At 39.5% G+C, this 20,222-nt stretch overlaps 1 protein-coding gene across 10 annotated transcripts in view; it reads right to left on the bottom strand.

The window, feature by feature from the left end:
* Nucleotides 1-20,222, bottom strand: part of TCF12 (transcription factor 12) — a 161,442-nt gene that overhangs the window by 35,746 nt on the left and 105,474 nt on the right. For 7 of the 10 annotated variants that reach the window (XM_059858280.1, XM_059858279.1, XM_059858277.1 and 4 more), the window contains exons 8-9: nt 18,862-18,997; nt 15,545-15,597 (exon numbers count right to left, since the gene is read on the bottom strand). In XM_059858280.1, coding sequence (XP_059714263.1) covers nt 15,545-15,597; nt 18,862-18,997 — 189 coding nt within the window. Of the gene's footprint in view, nt 1-3,952; nt 4,109-15,544; nt 15,598-18,861; nt 18,998-20,222 lie in introns of those variants that run through there. The other 3 variants (XM_059858283.1, XM_059858282.1, XM_059858281.1) reach the window with 1 other exon arrangement.

The raw sequence follows: 20,222 nt of genomic DNA on the forward strand, positions 1-20,222 counted from the left end.
ATACAGCACCTGAGCCCTTCCCTGGCTGCTGCCATGTGCCCAAGGAAATGGACATAACCTTCCCTTTGAAGCATTAATAAAGCTTGTTGCAGACAAGACACCCTTCTGGCAGGGGAGCACTGCTCAGCAGATTGGCAGCTCAACCCAATGGAGTGGAGCAGGGAAAACTCTCTTGGGCTGATGAATTGTAACTCATCGTTTTTCAGTGGGATGGGGAGGGGAAAGAAAAGAGTGAGAAACAGAAAGAAATAAAAATCCAGCTGACCAGTGTTTACTATCTCTCTTTATTCAATGTCCACAGCCGCGTACCCCTAGAGATTTTGCAGATGATCTTATATTTGTCCTGACGCACAAATGTTAGCTTTGACCTTGCGTAAGTTGCTGTGGGCAGCATATGGCACAGAACAGCTTTAATTGTACCTTCCTCCCTGTGTACTAGCTGGCCCAATACTAATAAAAGCAAAATTGAATCTTAGCACCTGGTTGCTCCAAGATTTACACACCAAAAACATTTTACATGGCCGTTAGAAGCCTTAGTACATCAGTGACTGCAGAAGAGGCACAGCAAGGCATGCTGCCGTGCCAGCTGAGCATCACGCAGGACCATCACCGTGCCGCTCTGCCCGAACGCTCAGGGACGGCCGCAGGACCGGCAATTGCTGCCCTAAAAAACCCCACACACGCCCAGCTCTCCCCACACTCTGAGTATTTGTTCATCTATACACGTGCTCATCAGCAACATGTTTATAAAAAGCTTTTTACACTCTCAAAATTCTCAAGGAAAAGAGTATTTTTTCAAAAAATATCCCAATATAAGCTAGCTCACCAAAAAGCAAATCACAACACACTGCAAAATACCTAAATCTCCTGACTTTTTTTGGGTCCTTTTTAAATAGGCATTGTAGAAATCTACTGTAAAAGATAAGATGCAGGTTCCCCACCTTGGAGAAGGGCTCAATCTCAGCCTATGATGAGAAAAATAAGATATTAATTTAATGATAAAATATACTTGTACATAGACTGGTACATTAAATCAACCCATAAAATGCACAAAATAAAACAATAAAGTGGATATACTCACAAATTTATTCTCATATTAAATAGTAGTAATAGGTGATATAAAATAAAATATAATCTTTTTTGCAAAACTTATTTTGGTGATAACTGACACATTACTGAATTGTCATCTATATTAAAATAATTCTAGAGTACATTTAGAAAATAACTAATTTCTATACTTGTGGGTGAACTGAAAACAGTGGAAATCGTGCGAGTCTATTTTACTTTTAAACACAAAGGTGGTATCAGACTTCTATTAAATATCATTTCCGTACTGTTGCACTTCCTAAAATCCAAATGAAAAGGCCATAGCGAATGACAAAGTTTGCTTAATTGTGCATTAGTTAAAAAAAAAAAAAAAAAAAACACAAAAAGACATAATTTACATTTGTGATATTATCTCTACCTAAATATTTCTGCAGCTTTATTTCTGATGGAGATTAGGTATTTGGAATATCTGAGGGGCTGAGGTCTGCAGCATGGCACTTGAGTGAAAGAGAAGATAAAACTTTATTGATAGAAACAATTTTTAAGTACAGTTTTAATTTTTTTTCCTAAAAGCTCTATACAAAAATGTTGTAAGCTTTCCTTAAACTGAGAGTATTTTCTATACGTCAACAGGTGAAGGGCAAAAAAGAAACAAAAAAACCCAAACACAGGAACAAAAAAAACAGGCTATGTCTAGTACAGTGTAACTGCTTTATTTTCTTTATGAAACAGATTAGGTCTTTTTTCTTTTTGATTTAAAGGGGATTCTTGAAATACATATTTTTTCCTATAGCACCTATCACACATAACAGTAAAATTTCACTCCACAGCAAGAGATTTGTATTAAATCACTACTTTTTTACTTTGATGGGTCATTCCTATAACAAAGAAATTTAAAAAACTCAACTTCTTCTAACAGTAAAAGGCTCTGATTTATATTTCAGGCTTATATGTGTCAGTCCTCACCAAATCTTCTATTGGGCTGCTCATATGCTTAGTTTTAAGCATAACATTAAGCTTTGTTTTGGCTTACAGATTAAAGAAATTGAAAAGAAGAAAATAATTTTAATCAAAAGTTTACACATTTTCTACATGCGATTTCTCATTTATTTTGTGAGTAAATAAATTAGATTTTACATACATTAGGTATCGAGGAATGCCAGCACCCAAAATCTAATACGATGATCTAAATAAAAATCTCCAACTTGAACAATGAGGTTCATGCTAGCAACCACTAATTTATCAGACAATACAAATAAAAGCACTAAGACATCAAAATTAGGGTATGTACTGTTCTCTCACTGTAAAAAGCTTCATACAAAGATTTGGCATACACACCAAGAGGCGTGCTTCAAAAGCTAACACAAAAACCAATCCCACAACTCCACATAACCTCCTTATGTATATTTAAATTAGTAATTTAGGCAAACTTGCAATATTCCTAGGAGAAACAGTGGTAAAAGTTACTAAGAGGTTTTTCTAAAAAAAAATTAAATAAAACCTTGGGCAACATGATATAGGATGATCATATGATTTGTCATCTATTTACTAAGTTTTCAAGCTCATAAAGGTCACCTCTGACCCATAACAGGCACATGCTATCAATTTTCAAGCCATGCCCTCCTACAGTACCAGCACTTCCATCTACTATATGCCTGGAAATACTTAATAAGATCAAAGCCTTTTTTCCTGCTACAAGAACAAAGAGAAATGTTGTAATAGAGTGATCTGTGCTCTAGAAAGAATAAAATCAAAACTCCATGCAAGTTATATTCCCTTTGCTTCAGGGGTATTGTACAGTTAATTTTACTTAAGTCTTATATATATCTTCACATAAAACTTCAAACAGATTGTTTTAGCCTAGGAGCAGACATGAAAGAAAAATCATTTCATATTTGAAAGACAGCTGGCATTTATACCAAAGGAAATGAAATAGAGACCAAGCGATTTTACTGATTCCTCAACCTCTCCTCCAGTGCCTTTGCTGTTATTCAAAAAGCTCGTACACATCGTCTTTTATGAATATAAAGATTCATAATTTAATTACCATTGAACAAAAATCTTGGCAAAAAAAAGTTTACTAATGAAAGCAAAACTCACACAGGCCCACGGGAGGTAGACCAGTAATAAAGAAACAAAACAAAACAAAGAAAAAGCCACAAAAAAAAGATCAGTATCAGCATCTCCCCTTTTCCTACTTAATACTATTTTTATAACAGAAGAAAGCCAAAACCACATACAATATAAACAGACTGGAAGAAACACACCGTTGTTAATTTACCATCGTATGCTAATTTTTACACACGAAAATCAGAACTGGTGTTTTAATTTAAAAAACCAGAACTATCTACCACGAAACAGAAATACCTGGTTCAACTTCCACTAAGTTCAATCCAAAGAGAAGAGATTTCCGCCCCCCCTCCCCTCCGGAATCCGCATTCCCCCCTCCCGCGTTCTCAGAACATTTGACGATTCCGAAGTCCCGCGGTGAGCGCCCGGCGCGGGCAGGGCAGCGCTGGCGGCCGGCCCGGTGCGCGGCGCTGCCCGGGGCTCGGGCCGCCGGAGCCGGGGGCCCGCGAGCGCTGCACAGGCAGCCCGCAGCGCTCGGGGAGGGCCCTGCTTAAAAACAAACCCAAAACAACCCCGGCCAAACCTGCAACCCCCAAAGAAAAGGCGCGGGCACGCAGGAACACAAACTTCGGCGGCTCTTGCGCGGCCGGCCGTCCCCCGTCGCACAAAGCAGCCCCCCGCCCCAGCCCGGTCCCCGCCCGGCCCGGTCCCCTCAGAGCCCGAACCGCCGTGCGTCCCCGGGGAGCTCCCGCCCCAGCGAAGCCGGGCCGGCGGGGCCCCGGAGCGAACTTGCGTGAGCCCGGTCCGGCGGCCCCGGACAAAGGCGGCCCCTCACCGTCTTGCCGTTGTAGTAGTACATGAGGGAGCTGCTGCCCACGCCGGGCACGGGGTAGGCGCAGTACATGGCGCGGCTGGCGCGGGCCGGGCTCAGCGCGCCGCCTCCCGCTCCCCACGGCATCCACCCGCCGCCGCGCACATGGAGCGCTCAAAGGCGGCTTATGCAAAGCAGGACTGAACCATCTCCGGCCGGCGCGGGGGTTGGGCGCGGGGGGCGCGCCAGCCCCCGCTCCGCGCCCCGGCCCCAGCCCCGGGAGGAGGCGCGCACGGGCCCGCGGGCGCTGAGGGCTCGGCACACGCAGCCCTACGCGCCGGGGGCCGCAGGGAACCCGCACATGGGCACGTCCTGAGCCCTGAGATAATCGTCTGCTTTTTGTTTTAATTAAATTAGAGCACTTGTGGCCGTGCAGACGCTGCTCGATGCAGCTCCATCCACACGGCCATCTGGCTCTGTCTAAAGTTGTTTCCAACTTTGGCAAACGTTTCCCAAAGGCGCGGGGAGCTGCTGGGAGCGAGTCCCAGGGGAGAGCCCGAGCACCCCGCGCTCCGGGACCCTCCGAGCAGGGCAGGACGGGGCACGGAGTGACCCTGACACAGACAACACCTACACAAAGGTGCTTGGGTTAAATTAAAAAAAAAAAAATCGTGTAAGTATTTTCACTGTATGGAATCATCCAAAATCCATCTTTAAGATAGGGTATACAACCTATAAGGAAGGATTCTCTTGGAAACAAAAGTCCAGGGTCCCTTTATATTGAATAATACAGTTTTGTATGAATAAAGCACACATACGTGCCCATACCAGACAGGGCAGAGAAGGGGAGAGGACCTCAGCAACTTCGTCACAGCACAAAATCGTGAATTATTCAATACAGCAAACAGACTGCAACTTCCAGCACAGAGATCCCTCAATATTTGCACACTATCAATGCCTGGTAGGCCTTTTTGCTTTCTTCACTGAGCAGAGGCATTAACTAACATTAACTCTTAATGAGGCGTACATTTTTTTATTTTCCACAAGTGAACACAGCTGGTTATTAACTGAGCTTCTGCTAAGTCAGATACTGACTTCAATCCAGGGAAAAAAAGGTTAACACAAAACCACGTTTCTCCACCTCCAGTTGTGTCTACTGCCAATGCTGCGAATTCTCCCTGCCTTCCTCCTGACAAAAGCAGGAAAATATTTCAGGATAAGGAAAAAAATGGGTAAAGTTCAATTCAGCCATTTACAGGGAGAGAAAGTAAGTTGCAGAAGTCTGGTTCATTCTGCCAAGCACCTCGTGTGTCAGTGAAACCCTCTGAACTAAAAAGATTCACAAGGGTGATAAACTGACTGCAGCTGAATACTACAATCAGATAAAAATCTCTGTGTAATGTCCATTATCTCAGGACATAACTACTGTAGTGTCTATAAATATACAGAATATATACACACTGACAAAAAATATTCCCATCTCAAGCTTCAAATGCTTTTTCAGTGAACTCTTCCAGTCAATTAGACTACTGTGCTCAGAATATGTTGGCAAATACATCCTGAAGTTTCCATCTGCTGAAGAACACTTGCATTTTTACTGCAAGTCAAACTACGCATCCAGAACTGTTTAACTATGCAGCAAAGCTAATGATATCTGAACCAAACTCCTCTCCAATACAAAAGGCGTAGCAGCAGCAGCTGCAAAAAAGAACATCACTATACTGCAGACTATTAAATTGCCAGGCCTGCAGAGTGACTGGCAGCTTCCTTCTTCCCTAGGGACCACAAAGACCCATTTCAGTCCCCAGAGAGTCCATAAGAACCTTTGATTTGCAGCTAACAATGCCGTTCCTTAAAGCTTCTCACTAATGTTCAGGACTCCACAGATGAGACTTGCTAAAAGATCTTCAGATCTTTGCATGTGCTGCTTCTTATAGTGGACTAGCTTAAAAACACTACTTCAGAATAATGTACAACTTAGAAAAGTTGGAAAAGACACTTTTAGCTTACAGACTTGAAGTAGTAAGAGAACCCTTTAAAAAAATCATTTTAGCATGCAAACTTTTGAAACATTAGAAGTACTTCCAGGGTAACTGCATAGTTGTAATTGCTACTGCACCTCCATGCACACATGCCCAGTTTTCAAAATAGTTGTATTAGAGATGAAGAGCATGATCAAGCCCCCTTCAAATAATAATCATTATCCACCTATATATAAGCAACTGGAAAAATGTTAGAAACATCAAGCAGAGAAACCTAACTTGACTGTGTAGCATTGGTGGGAGGCTGCTCTGTGTTCAGCTGCTCTATACTCGTACAGAGCAGTGTAACAAAAATATATATAGGTAATATTAACTAGTAATGTTTACTAGCACTATTAACATTTATCAGTAGAAGTAAATCATTAACCTTGTTCACCAGCACATGGGTAAGACAAAAGCAACAATATGATCAATAAAACTGAGGAACGCCACTGCAAGCGTCTGTTTGTAGACAAACTGGTCCCTCCATAATGAGTCACTAAATGAATTTGCTCCTAGCTTGCTTCCCCACAAATCAAAAGGATAACAATTGCATTTTACTGAAAAGGAAATTATTTGTCCTACACTCAGTTACATCATTGGGAATAAAATCTTGAGTGCCCAATGCTTGAAACATATCACTGTATCTGCTCTACATTTACTGTATGAAAACATTGTTTCTCACATTTGGTACATTGATTGACCATACAGGATCAGGCCATAATTCCATCTGCATATCAAACTTGAAACCACATTCATAAGTTTACTTTCACCAGGATAAAATATGAACCTAAACCAGAAGAATTTGAAAGACTGCTGAAAAAAATGTTATGTTGTTAGCAATAACTGCATTTGCAGGAACTGCTACCAGGTAACTATTCCAAAAGCCCCTGAAGTCCAAAGCAAGTTTTTGTTTTGTGGTTGCAATTTTTCTAATCCTCATTTAAGCCAAGCAACAGCTGCTCTGAAATTTGTTTTCTTAAGAGAATCATGTTACAGTGAAATGAATCATAGCTGGATAAGTGGTACTGTACAGGGTACAGTTGTTTACTCCATTTTTCCTTGGTGACAAGTCAAGGGTTAATCTTATGACTCAGCCTGACAAAACAAGTCAGCTGGAGACAGGGCCAATTTTTTAAACTTGATTTCAGACAGACATGCCGTCAGCAGAGGAACACTGAACTGACATGCACTTTGTAGCCCGAATTGTTTCCACTCATGACCCTGTAGTGTGTGTCAAAAACAATAAACTGCCTGTTCCTAAAGTATGTAAAGAGATTATGAAAGCTGATGCAGAGTGAAATACTGACCTAAAAATAAATGAAGCTACCTGTAAGAGAATATTTTCAAAGATGATTTAAACACTAAGAGATTTTGTGAATGAACCACATTCACATTCTCCCTGAAAACAAACTTTTATGTGAAATACATTTTTGTTCCATTTGTCAGAGTCACAAAGCAAATACACCATAAAGCATATGTAATTCATCACTGGAATTTATAAAAAATAAACACAATTTCCACAGATTACTGAATGTTATACCATATGAAAGATAGTTACATAACTGTCTCAACAGATGAGCCATTCTCTAGTCAAACATATTCCACAAACCTGAAATATCAAAATGCTTTAAAAAGGTTAATGCCTTCGATCAGTTTTGTTATTTTAGATGTTCTAACACAAATTACACAAAATCCCTTTAAATTATGTGCTACTAGAAATTAAAGCTCCTCTTTCACCAACAAAAGCAACTGTGATGTGCAAACCAAGTATCAAGTACATCCCTGTGGACAGCTAGCTTCAGTCTTGTTGAAAAAAAACAGTAACATGGTGAGAGCCCAAGCCTGCTTTCCATAGGGAAACCAGATCTTTTGTTCTTACCAACTTCCATTATTTTCTTAGGGGCTAGGTTAACCTTCTAGCTTTGGAAAAAAGGCAAAGGCAACTGTCCTAGAACTCTCTCCTTTCCACCCCACACTGTCCAAGGCTGGAACTTCTTATCAATTTCAACCACGTTCAAAGAGGAACAGAAGTTTCACAAGTGATAAAGTTCTTATCAGTTCTAAGAAAACGGGAACCTGAACAGGAGAGACAGACTGGAACTGATACAGAAAAACCTGTTGCTATCTAAAATATACATAGTAATTTTGAGCTGTTCGTCCAGCAAAAATTCAGGAAAAAAAACCTACACATCTTTGGATTCCAAATACAACTTATTTTAAAGCCAAACATTTATGATGATTAACTACAGCAAAGCCAGAGTTAGGACCATTGCTAAGCCATGCATTGAATATGCTGCATAATGTAGCTGTCAGGATAGACAAGATTTCAAGCTGTAAGAAAGAAACCTGGCTGTTTTCAGGGGAAAACACAATGCTTATTATACTGTCCTCCATGTAATTCATCAGCTAAGTAAATGTTAATTTATTTTAAAATCCTGGAAGGATAGCCTTCTGTGTTAACCAGCCACTAAGCATGCTGCTCAGCAGAGATGGAGCAGATGAGCTGTATGGAAGGCAATTTAAAATAACCCAGTAGACTAAATTTTATAGGCAATCCCTCCTGCCAATATCCAAAGGATGATGTTTTATGCAAATTAATTTGCTAATCCACACAAGAGCTAAAATAGTTTGGTGGTTTTCCTTTTCAAAGGGTTTGTCTTTAACTGCACATTTAACATCCATGTTACTATAACCAAGGTAAGAGTTTGAAGGGATAGCAAATAGACAGTAAATACTAATTAAATAGATATTAATTGCTATCCACTGCTTTCACCTTGCAGTATTACAAGGTTGAGGGATAGTTGTTGGGGATTTTGTTGTTGAGTTGGGCTCTTTTTTTTTCTGCAAAACTCCAGTTAGCTGTAGCAGATATGAATAAAAAAATAACTTTTTTTTTTTTTAATAGGAAACTGCAGCCAGGACTTTTCTGTTCAGTAGTTCTCTAAATAATAATGAATTTATTCAATGTTCAAGTTTAAATTATTGAATTTTATGAGATATTTAAGTTATTAAACAAGTATTTTTTTGGAATGGGAAGAATGAGGAAAAAAGTGATGCATATCCCATTATTCACAATCAATCCCAAAATAATTTCTTAGAGGAAGTTTGAAATTTGTTTCAAAACCATTCAAATATAACTTTGATAGGATATTGCTCAAGTTCAGAAAGTTCTATTATTTTTCTGGCAATATAAAGCACTTACAGTTTGAAAGCCCTCTAGGAAGGTCTTAACTACCCATATCTGCATTAAAAAGTAAACAAACATGTTAATTATCCTGAGGCAATAAACTCTCCTATCAGAAGCCAGATAATCACCACAAAACGTGCTAAAAACCTATCCAACACGGAAACCTATGCAGACCTTAGAAGAGTTTTAAACCCTGCGGCTGTTACTGAAACTCGCCCCAGACTCCCTGCTCACGGTCCCGGCACCGCACGGCAGCGGGCCGGGCCGATGGCCGTGCGCAGCCGCGCGGGGACTGCGGGGACGGCGGGGACGGCGGGGACTGCGGGGACGGCGGGGACGGCGGCTCCCGCTGCCGGCCCGGCCCGCCCGGGGCTCCCTCCAGGCCCGGCCGTGCCCTGTGCTGGCGCCCTCGGCCTGCAGGGGGCTCCAGAGGCACGACCTGCGCCCGGCCCGGCCCGGCCCGCACACGCCGCCGAGACGGAGGCAGCGATTCGCCGTGAGGGAGCTCTGGAACATGGCGAGGCGACACGCTGAGGGCTAGCTGTGCCTCGGCACGGAGCGCCCTGCGTCCCTCCCCTTCTGCTGTGCTCCAGCTCGCTGCTCGGCACAACTGCTCTGCGAAGGAAGCCGAGAGCTGTCACAAGCTAAACAATCCTTCTGACATCCAGGATCAGGAACCCGCCTGTACCTTACAGAAAGGAAGAACTAACAACTAATTCTGGGTATCGGTGCAAATGGAATGAAATCCCACAACTACATCTCCGAGACTGAACAACTTGCCCGCTTTATAAAATCTGATGTCACAAGCAACTGTGGCATTAAAATAGGAGATAATTTAATTCAATTTCTTTGCTTCATTGTGTAAAGACACATCTACATCTGAAATTTTACTTAAAAATGATGCAGTGCTTTACTTTCAGTACCATTCTTTTGAAAAGCATTTGTTTTGCTTTTGCACTGGCCATTTCTGACAAACGGCTCAGTCACAGGCAAAGCAGCCTGCCCCACTTTGGGGCTGAGCAAGCAAGCAAAGGGAAACCGCTCACTTCAACAGCCCACGGAAGTCCAGCAACACAACATTCCTCACGATTTCCCAGCTCACTTCAAGCATTATAAACATCTTCCCACCAAAGCCACAAGTATTATCAAGCAAAAGATAGTAAGAAATAGTCTTCAGAAAAGCTTCTATCCTTATCTATTGTTATAAAACACCACACCAATTTGTGGTAATGGACACATTCATCTTTGAGGAAAAGCAGAGTTGCACAAATTCCATGTAACTTCTCCCTAAATAACATGAGCTGCAACTCATTAGTATTTTTTTAATAACATTTCTTCTAACTATGCACAAAATTTAAGGTTCTTTTATGCAAATCTACACTCTAATTTAGGAACATCCAATACACTCGTTTTGATATGTTACGAATACTTCAAAATTAAACTACCTCCAGTAAATCCAAACACAGAGAAATTATTTGACATCATTATATATCCATCATGGATGTATGTAGTCGCAGGATTTTCAGAGATGATCTCTCAATTAAGCAGCCTTACATTAGTTCACCACAGTCAGATGACAGGACAGTTAGTTTGGAAAAATAATCTGACTGCAATTTTTAAAAAAAGCTTTTAAGAGAGGGTTGCTCGAGTACCTTCACCTTAATTCAGTGAGAACTCAAGCTGAACTCTCACAGCAGGACTTTGCAATGGGCTGCCTGCTTGTTTAATGACAGCTAAATGTTCTCATGCAGCAAAGAGCAGGTGGGATGCTATAATCTGAGGCTACTGCGGTTTTCAGATAGATTTCAAATAAAGGCCATGTTGAAAAAAACCCTACAGTAATCTAACCAGAAAAACAGACCTTCTTCTTATTAAACATAACATCTCAAATATTTTTACTTGGTTTGTAAGATAATTTAGAGGTTGGATGTTTTATACATTTGCATTTTGTTCAGGTACATAGATGTACACAGTGTTTAAAAAGCAGTACTGAGCAAGTCCCTAAAGACTTTATTCCATAAATTAAGCAACCAAAGAACAAGCAGAAAGCAGAAGATGGAAGACTGTGTACTGAGGAAGAAATCCTAAGTTCTGTGTGGCATTATCCATAAAGATTTATTTACTCAGTTTCATTATTTAAACTTGCTTTCTAAAACACAGCAGTGCAGCAGAGGAGAGGGTCAGGAGAGCTCCTGCTGGCTTTGAGAGCTCTCACCATTAAAGACAAGTGACAGTTGAATGTATCATTTGACTGTGCAAGGCGGTTCAGAACAGATCTGAACAAACCAAATCCTGCTTTTCACATTTGGGCACTGTTTGTGGGCAGTGGGAAAAAAAATCTTACCAAAACATGTCTCCCTAGAAAGTCAGTTAAACACAACATCACAGTCAGTTCAACATCACACAAAGTATCTGCCAGGATGCTCTGAAGTTTTGATTCAGAGCCACACAGCTCATGCAGTATTCCAGTGGTGTTGCTTTACACCAGGCTACTTCAATACACATGGAAATTGCTAATACTGACAGAGACCACTCACTGTGGTGAACATTATATTATTTCTAATACAGTATAAACCTTGAACTCTCAAAAACTTGGTTTCAGAAAATCATTCAGAAGATACTTCCCATTCTACCATTTCAAATAATCCCCTTTTATCCTTTAGGAGGGGTAGAGGAAGGAGAGAACACAGAAGGGAGTAACATCTATTATTTTTCTTCTTGTGCCATTAGTATCTTTATGTGACATGTTTTGAAACATCTCTACAAGCTCAGTCTTAAAAGACTGGCAGGAAACAGAAAGAAAAGTGCCTTAAATGGGAGGCAGTTCTGTGCATGCAAACACAGTTTGCTGTATCTTTGCACCAAAAATAGTTCTTGCAAGAAATTAGCACCCATGGACTATACACATATCATGGAGGGTGATATATGAGAACCCCCTGTAATGAAACTACAAGTTGTCTTACATGTATTGAAAAATATAAATTTGGATTTAGAAAGAAATCCCTGGTATCAGAAAATACTAATTTGACAATTTCTTATTTAATAGGTGCAATCCAAAGTTTAATATTAACTGAACATCTCAGGTACTATGGAAAGCCTAATATACTCAAAATACTTATTAGAAACTGCACAGAAAACAAGCAGACATTTATGTCTGTATGTCACAGCTCATTTTCTGTAACAAAAATCAACAGATACAATGTATTCCAGTTATTTCTCTGATATGACACTAATTAAATAGCAAAAGAATGATGATAGATATTCACACTATTTTACTTAGAATTATGACCTCATGATAGCCACTGATTATGGTACTAGTAACAAATGTTAGTTTGAAATATTTCCTGACTCCACATGTAAATAGGAGGTTTCTGCTCACAGCCCATCCATTTTTGGATGATGATGTCCCTGGGCATTTCTGAGCGAGCCTCCCTTGTTTGTCTTCTCCCTGTGCAGCCTGAGCAGCTCTCTGGAAGCCCTGACACTCTGCTCTGCCTGGCCGAGGAGCTACTCTGGTTTTAGGTCACATGATTTTATTAGTGTCTGGCTTACTTAACTCCTACCATCAGAAGAATTCTCAGAAACACAACAGTTTTCAATCTCTGAAGACAACATAACTCACTGAACAGTATTTCCTCCCTATAAGATAAACAGCATCACAATCTTGCTGTTCACTCAAACTTGGCTTTTAAAAAAAATGGTTTTTAATTTCTATCCTCCTCAGAGTGCTTTAAATTTAGTAGTTGTAGTTTAACGTAAATGCTTGCATGTCAACATTCAAAATGTTTTGGGCAGTGAGTCACCACTTAACAAGTCACAACACAAAAACTTAAAAATGCATTTGCCTGGAACATTTAATTTTTACAGTAAGAGGACAAATTCAGATTGAGTTGCATTCCAGAAAGAAGCCAAGCAATTCACCAGCACTTTTCTCTGTAACTGTTTTTACTTTAGGCCCTGATAAGAAAACATTAAAAAAGATAAACCTGAAAACAAATAATTTCAGAAAATGCCATGTAAAACCAAGGGAAAAAGAAACAAACTAGAGGAAGAGTTGTTTGGGGTTTTTTGAATCATTATTACTTAAAAGACTGTTATTAAATTACAGTTATCTAGGAAATTAAATTACTGCTGAGTATTTGTTGACATGGCAGCCTTATACTAACAAAAACATTGCAGAAACCAATATTTTAGAAACTGAAAAATTAAAAAATACAAATTTGTATAACAAAATTAAGTATCATCTTTCCTCTGACTTTTCAAATTGTAATTAAACTTCTCTGCACTAAAGCAACTTTTTCCCACAATACACTCCGACTTCTTAGGAAAGTATATTTAAAATAAAGACTACACTTACATAATGATCTACTCAATTTAAATTTCTCATGATGCTCAGTGAAATTTAGTTTTGTATCATTTTCCACATACGCAGGATCTCAAATTTTTTTTTTTTTTTTGGTAACGTGTCATTTTACTTCAAGGCTCTATTGAGCAGTGAAAGCATTGAAATATAGAGAAACAGTGCTTAAAACCTGCAGCATCACAATCATTGATTATTCACAGTAACTGCACTTAATTGCACAGATTGGTACAATACAAATAAAATCTATCAGCATTTCATCGTCTCCAATCTTACAGAAAAAGAATTAAATGAAAACCATTTGAAAAACACTGCTTGTTAAAATTAAACCCTGGTATGACAAATGAGAAAAATCTTTCGTTCTCCAAAATGATCTCTTTACCTGGCTGATGCTACTAAATATTAAACATGTAGCGTAAGCTTTATTACTGCCTAGAATTACTGTAATAAATTTCATGAAAATTGCACTGCTATGTGTTCCAGCTTCTCTGACATTTTAAATATATTTTTGTTAATCTAGCAGAAATCATCTGCTAGACTGTAAAGCCACCCTACATAACACGCAACTGTTAAAATGTAAATTGCCAAACTATTTTTAGCTGCTGCTGAAGAGGGAAAAAAAAAAAAGGGAGGGGGGGAAAGAAGAATATTCCTGGCCTCGGGAATAATGATTTGAGGCATTGTGTTCATTTTGTTTATCAAGCAGCTATTCAGCCTCTAGTGGGGCCCAAGTGCTTATGCAAGCAAAAGCTTTTAAGAGTGCCTGCAGCTGCAATCCTGGCTTCCAGGTAGGCTGCAGGTTCAGAGCACAGCTGCCCCAGGCTATCCACACTATCTCAGCTCCATCTGGAAGTACTGTTAAAACAGGATTTCAGATCCCGCGTTCTGTCTGTAGCATCGTGAGCCGGGGGAGGAAGAAGGGAAGGAGAGGGAGGAGAGAACAGGGGAGATGCGAGGACTAGAGGACACCATCAGTAGTTCAGCCTCAATACGAAATGAAAAGCTCAGCCCCATTTTGCTCCCACTATATTGCTGTTCCTGTGCAGTGTGTTCTATTCAGCCTATCCGGCTTTGAGTTATGACTCATCCAAGTGCACCTGCGCCCATGTGTTAAGTACTGCCAAATAAAAGCCCAACATCCATTTACACAACAAAGAGATGTATCCCGCAAGGCAGCGGAGCTTCCCCCTCCCCTCCTGTTTGTTCTGAGCAAGGGAAAAAATAATTCTGTCCTTCACTGGGGATTTTTCACTTCACGTGGATTTTTAAATGCAGATTCATTTATAAACAATTTTCTTCCTTTTAAGAATAAAGCATATTTAATACCACAAAACACCCCAACAGCATTAGATTATCACAGCCATTAATGATTTTTCCACCAAAACCCTTCCAACCTTTTTTATCAAAGCCCTTTATTCTCGAAGGATAAATTTTCAAGCAAAGAGGGATCAACAAACTAGTTGCTTGAAAGCTTTCCTGATGCTAGGCTGAAGTTAGGAAAGGCTTAATGAAGGCTTTAAAATCCACCAGGACTTCACAATGAACATCTGACTCGGTGATTTATGCATATTAATAACCTCAGTCCTACTGAGGCAAGCTGAGCTGTACATGTCCTCCGAATCTTAATGTCTTCAGCTCCACTGGGATTATTACAAATGTAAATTTCTAAGATTCTCAGCTATTAATCTCTGTCTGTCCTCCTGTTCAGCAACATAATGACTAATTAAACATCAAAAGACCTGTACAGGAGATCTTCTTTGACAGCTCCTGGCCCAGCTCTCTTCCCAAGAGAGGAATTCAAATGACAGGGACAAGTGGGTAGGAGCATATGAGCGAGCTACAAATCACTGCTATGAAATCTAAAAATTCCACATCAAATGTGTATTTAGTCCTGCAGAACCACTCCCAATTACCTAGCCTGGCTGTTCATGTCCAGCAGACAGCCCTCCTAGTGCTGAAGTTAAGTAATTGGTATGTATGGCAGGTAAGGAGAATGCAACTTGAGCCCAATTTTTATCAGCAGAAGTAAAAAATGTAGTACTTACAGAAGAAGGCAAACCAGGGGGCACCTTTCTTACTTTCTTTGTCTGTAGAGGATCTGTACAAGAAAAATAGCATTTCATCAAGTATCTACATTATAGGTGAGAAAGAATAAATAGCTACACTGCTCAGTTTTTTCCTTCCATGATGAATGTCTTATTTTCCAATTTCATGCCTTTTTTTTTTATTCCCAAGCAAAGAGATTTGTCTTTCACATCAATATAAAAATGTAGCATAACCATGTTCTCCTCTAAAATACAGCTTTGCTAAATAGTTACTTTCAATTCTTTTCCTAAGGAAAACAGTTATTCCTAAGAACAGTTACTGTGAAGGGTATACTTATGACCTTATACACCTCCTAAAAAACAAAGTATGGTTTTGAGATATACAAGGAGGGGAAAAGGACTTATTAGCAAGAGAAATGTTTTCTTTTCTGCACATCAGAGTAAAGACAGAACTATCCAAAAGGAATTTGACCTGATTTATGCTCTAAGAATACTAAGGTGATGTACATTTTATAGTTTTTAGTCTACCAAGGTTGTAAATAAACAGCAAATTTAATGACCTAATTACTCTCCTTGAGGAGTAAAGTCAATACATCTCAAATTTGCATGTAATAGTAAAGTTGGAGGTAGGATACCTGCTTCTTTCTTCCAGTGGGTGCTGTATTATAACAGAAGTACCCAGCAATTCCCCTACCTAAACCAAGAATCTGAACCAGTTTATTCAGATGCTAATAAAATTAATCTGAAAACTCTGCATGCAAATTACAAATCTACTGATTTTTGAAGATGAGTATCTGGTGAGATTACCAGTTCAACAGTTAACCAATAAAGTCTTTAATTAAAACACAAAATTCTTATTTTTCTGTTTTCATTCAGAACATTTTTGATGATATGACAAGATAAAGGTGAGATAAAGTGAAATATCTGCTGGATATCTTTACTCTCATCATTTCCCATAGGGTATGCTCACAAAGAAAAGGACTTTTGGAAAACATATTTACATTGGATTCAGAATGTCACCTGGAAGAGAACACTGCTTGCTTTCAATGCAATTTAATATGAAATTTAACAAGAGCTTGTTATAATCCTGGTCAGACAACTCCTTCTCAGGGATAAAATGGGCATAATTTGATTTTGTTAGGCATTCTCAGGCAGCAGATTTGTAGCACTTAACAAGTCCATTAAAATAAAAATTTAAACTCAGACATACTTTCTCAAGCTATTGGAAAGACGTGAGATAAAAGATTACTTCCTCCTCCTGACATTCCTGGAAAAACATTTCCATGAATTTGTAACCACCACCTGCCATTTCCCAGGCTACAAGCCTCAGATTCAATCATGACAGAAAGAGGAATTTAAACACATTTATACCCCCTGAGCTTCTCTTTCAAAGAAAAAGCTAAATATTCTCTGAAAACTCCACACTTCACTTCCATTTGTTTGATTTAATAATATCAGGAATTTCCCAAACTCGATACAGTTTGCACAGGAAACAGGAATCTCGTTCAGGACCATCTCAGTGACTGCTACACACACTGATCTCCCTGCAGCTCTCAAGCACCCTGTGCCCAGCTCCAACACCCCCTGCTACTCAAACCCAGAGCAGGTTACTACTGGAAGTAGTTCCTCACTAAAACCAATTCAGTGTGGGCTAAAACACCATCAGCAGCAGCTTAAAACACAGTTCTTTTCTCTGGAAGTTCAACCAGCCTTTCAAGCTGTAAACAATTCCACTGAGGTTTTGTTAGAGTGTTCCTTTTCTGAAACAGGTGCTGTGTTTGTTCTGGTATTCTGAGCAGCAGGAATACTTACAGCAATCTTCATAAAGTCAGCCAACCTCAAGTTAAATGGCAGTTGGTTTGACAACAAGTCAAGATCATACAAATATGGTATTTTAAAATACATATACACACACATACATTAGGAGAAGAGGAAATAGCCTTAAGTTGCACCAAGGGAAATTTAGGTTTGATATCAGGGAAAATTTTTTCACTGAAAGGACTGTTGGGCACTGGAACAGACTGCCCAGGAAGTGGTGGACACCATCCCTGAAGGGATCTAAAAGATGTGTAGATGTGGCACCTGGGGACAGGGGTTAGTGGTGGACTGGGCAGTGCTGGGGTAAAGGTTGGACTCGATGGTTTTAGAGGGCTTTTTCAAATGAAATGGTCCCATGATATATAAGATTTGATTCTAAAGTAATATTTTTTTATAAAAACAATATGTAAAAAACTATTTCAAACGTGTTCAGGACTATTTTAGTGCCAAAGAAGTTTGCAGTTATAGTTAATATTAAAGTTACTTCACGAAGCAATTTGTGTTTGAACATTTTATTTTGGGTAAAGTATGGTTGGAGTTACATGGTTCCAACAAACAAGATTTTTACTATGGAATAGAAGTGCTATACAGAATGAGGAGCATTAAGGACTCAACTATATAATTAGAGAAATTCTAACCACCTATCACACTAATATCTAAATATATGGTAACTAGAATATAAGGTTATATAACTGGAATATAATGGTAAACTAGAATATAAGGTTACAGTCTCTCTTTTTATACCAAAAAGATTTTTTTTTAATTTGCACACCCAATTATTCACAATAGTCTTACAGCTGTTACTATAGAACAGCTGGCTCATTCTTGATTCTCTGATTCAAGAGAATTAGAAAGCTATAAAATATTACCACTGTCTGTGACCAAGTGTGAAAATTCCATTCACCTCAACCTATTCCCCGATTAAAATACTAATACTGTCACAGGATTATAACAATTTTTAAGCAAGTTCCTGCCTGCATATTTTGCAAGGTAGTTTGATTTTAGGATAAACTACTAGCCTCCAATTGCTAAGATCTTTAAAGGCATGTTGAACCAATTACAATGAACTATATATTGCCCTGAATAAAGTTACTTTTAGCATATAAAAGGATAATTGTTTCCCCTTTGTGTCCTTCCCCTACTAAATAATGGTAATGACCTCAAGGTCAGGCATTTCCAGGAGTTAATGATGGCACGGGTTAAGGGCACTCAGCTGGTCATCAGCTCCTATCCATCTGTCATTATTGCTTTTGCAATTAAGGGTTTTATTAGAGTTTCTTGTTTGTTCTGTAAGCCAGACTGACCAGTGCTGAATCGAAGCTAGCATCCCAAAGAAAATGTTAATAATTCCAGTTTTTCTCTTATATAGCAGTTTGATGTCATTTCAATTGCTCAGCACAGAGCAATCTCCTGTATATGAAATGAATTGTCAAAAAACCAAAATAAAGGCTGCAGAGAAGCACCATGAACAAGAGTTGCAAGGTGTCTGTATCCCTTACCAAGAGCTGATGAGTCATGCAGCGGCCGGCGGCGCTGGTTGGTGGCAGAGAATGGGTAGTAGGGTGTGCCAGGCTTCCCAGAGGATGACAGCTGAGCTGCACTGCCAAGCCCCATGTCAGAACGAAGCAGACTGGACTACAAAGTACACAGAGAAAAGTCAAATTAAGCTCTATAACAATGCAGCTGTTAATATGCCAGGCTGACAAACTATTAACCACGCTTACTGCTCTTGGAATTTAGAGGACTTTACTGGGATTTAGTGAAGGTTCTAGAGTTCAAAAAAATGGAGACTTTTTAAAATCAATGTTCAGAATATGTACTATAGCATAAATCAGAAAGGCAGAGCAAGTTTAGCTGTAAGCCTCCAGAAAGCCATAACCATTTCAGCTGAAAACATCGGAAAGAATTAATTCATATTTAAATTTTAAACAAAAATCATAATCCTTTGTTTAGTTTGCAATGTAACACCTCTTCTATTACACAATATAAACATAATTGATAAAAACTGCTAAGAGTTTATAGCATGACATTAAGTTTTAGCACATACTTAGAAATCAAGACTTAGATTACATTCATAAAAATACGGAATAAAATTGTCCAAAAAAAAAATCAAATGCAGACAAGAGAAAACAGAGTAGATTAATGAACAGAACATGGAAAATTGACATTTTAAACACTTTAAACTAACAAGGTGGCCGAACCCTACCCTTTTTGTTCCTTTCCCATGCAGTAAAAACAAAACTTAACAAGTGCCTTGTATATTGTTTGACCTCACATTATTTGGATTTCCTCTGTAAAACTGAAATGAATGTTGGTGATACAGAACAACATAGTTTTTCCACGGGTGATGTTATGCTTAGCTTTGTTTTAGTCTGAAAATCCTGACATGGAGGGAAACCCACAGAACTGTCTGTACAGAGTTCTTGTACCAGGTGGTAAAAATTGACTGTGTTTCACTCCTGGCTGGTGCATACAGCTTTCCTCATGGAGCAGCATCCACTCCACGTCGCACACAGCTAAAGACACACTGCTCTTAATGTCTGCCAGTGGTTTAAGGTCATGTGGAAGCAGCAGCCTCAGAAGCAATTGGATTTCTTCAGCCATGGCCAGCACATGGTGCAGCCTTCCCAGACAAGGGGGAAAAGCACAGCTGGCAGGACAACGGGCATGTTTTGCTTAGACTCACCTGCACTGACATTTCATTGTCAGGTGATGCTAAGACAGGAACTGCTAACTGGAGTAACTTTTATGCCAAAACCCCACCTAATTCCTCCTTCAGCCTGGCTGTTCCCAAGCCAACATTCCTTGTGCCATCAGCTGCTGTCCAGGAGGAGCCCTCCGGAGGTTTCCCCAAAGCCGC

Source organism: Haemorhous mexicanus, chromosome 13 (genome assembly GCF_027477595.1).
Source record: "Haemorhous mexicanus isolate bHaeMex1 chromosome 13, bHaeMex1.pri, whole genome shotgun sequence".
NCBI lineage: Eukaryota > Metazoa > Chordata > Aves > Passeriformes > Fringillidae > Haemorhous > Haemorhous mexicanus.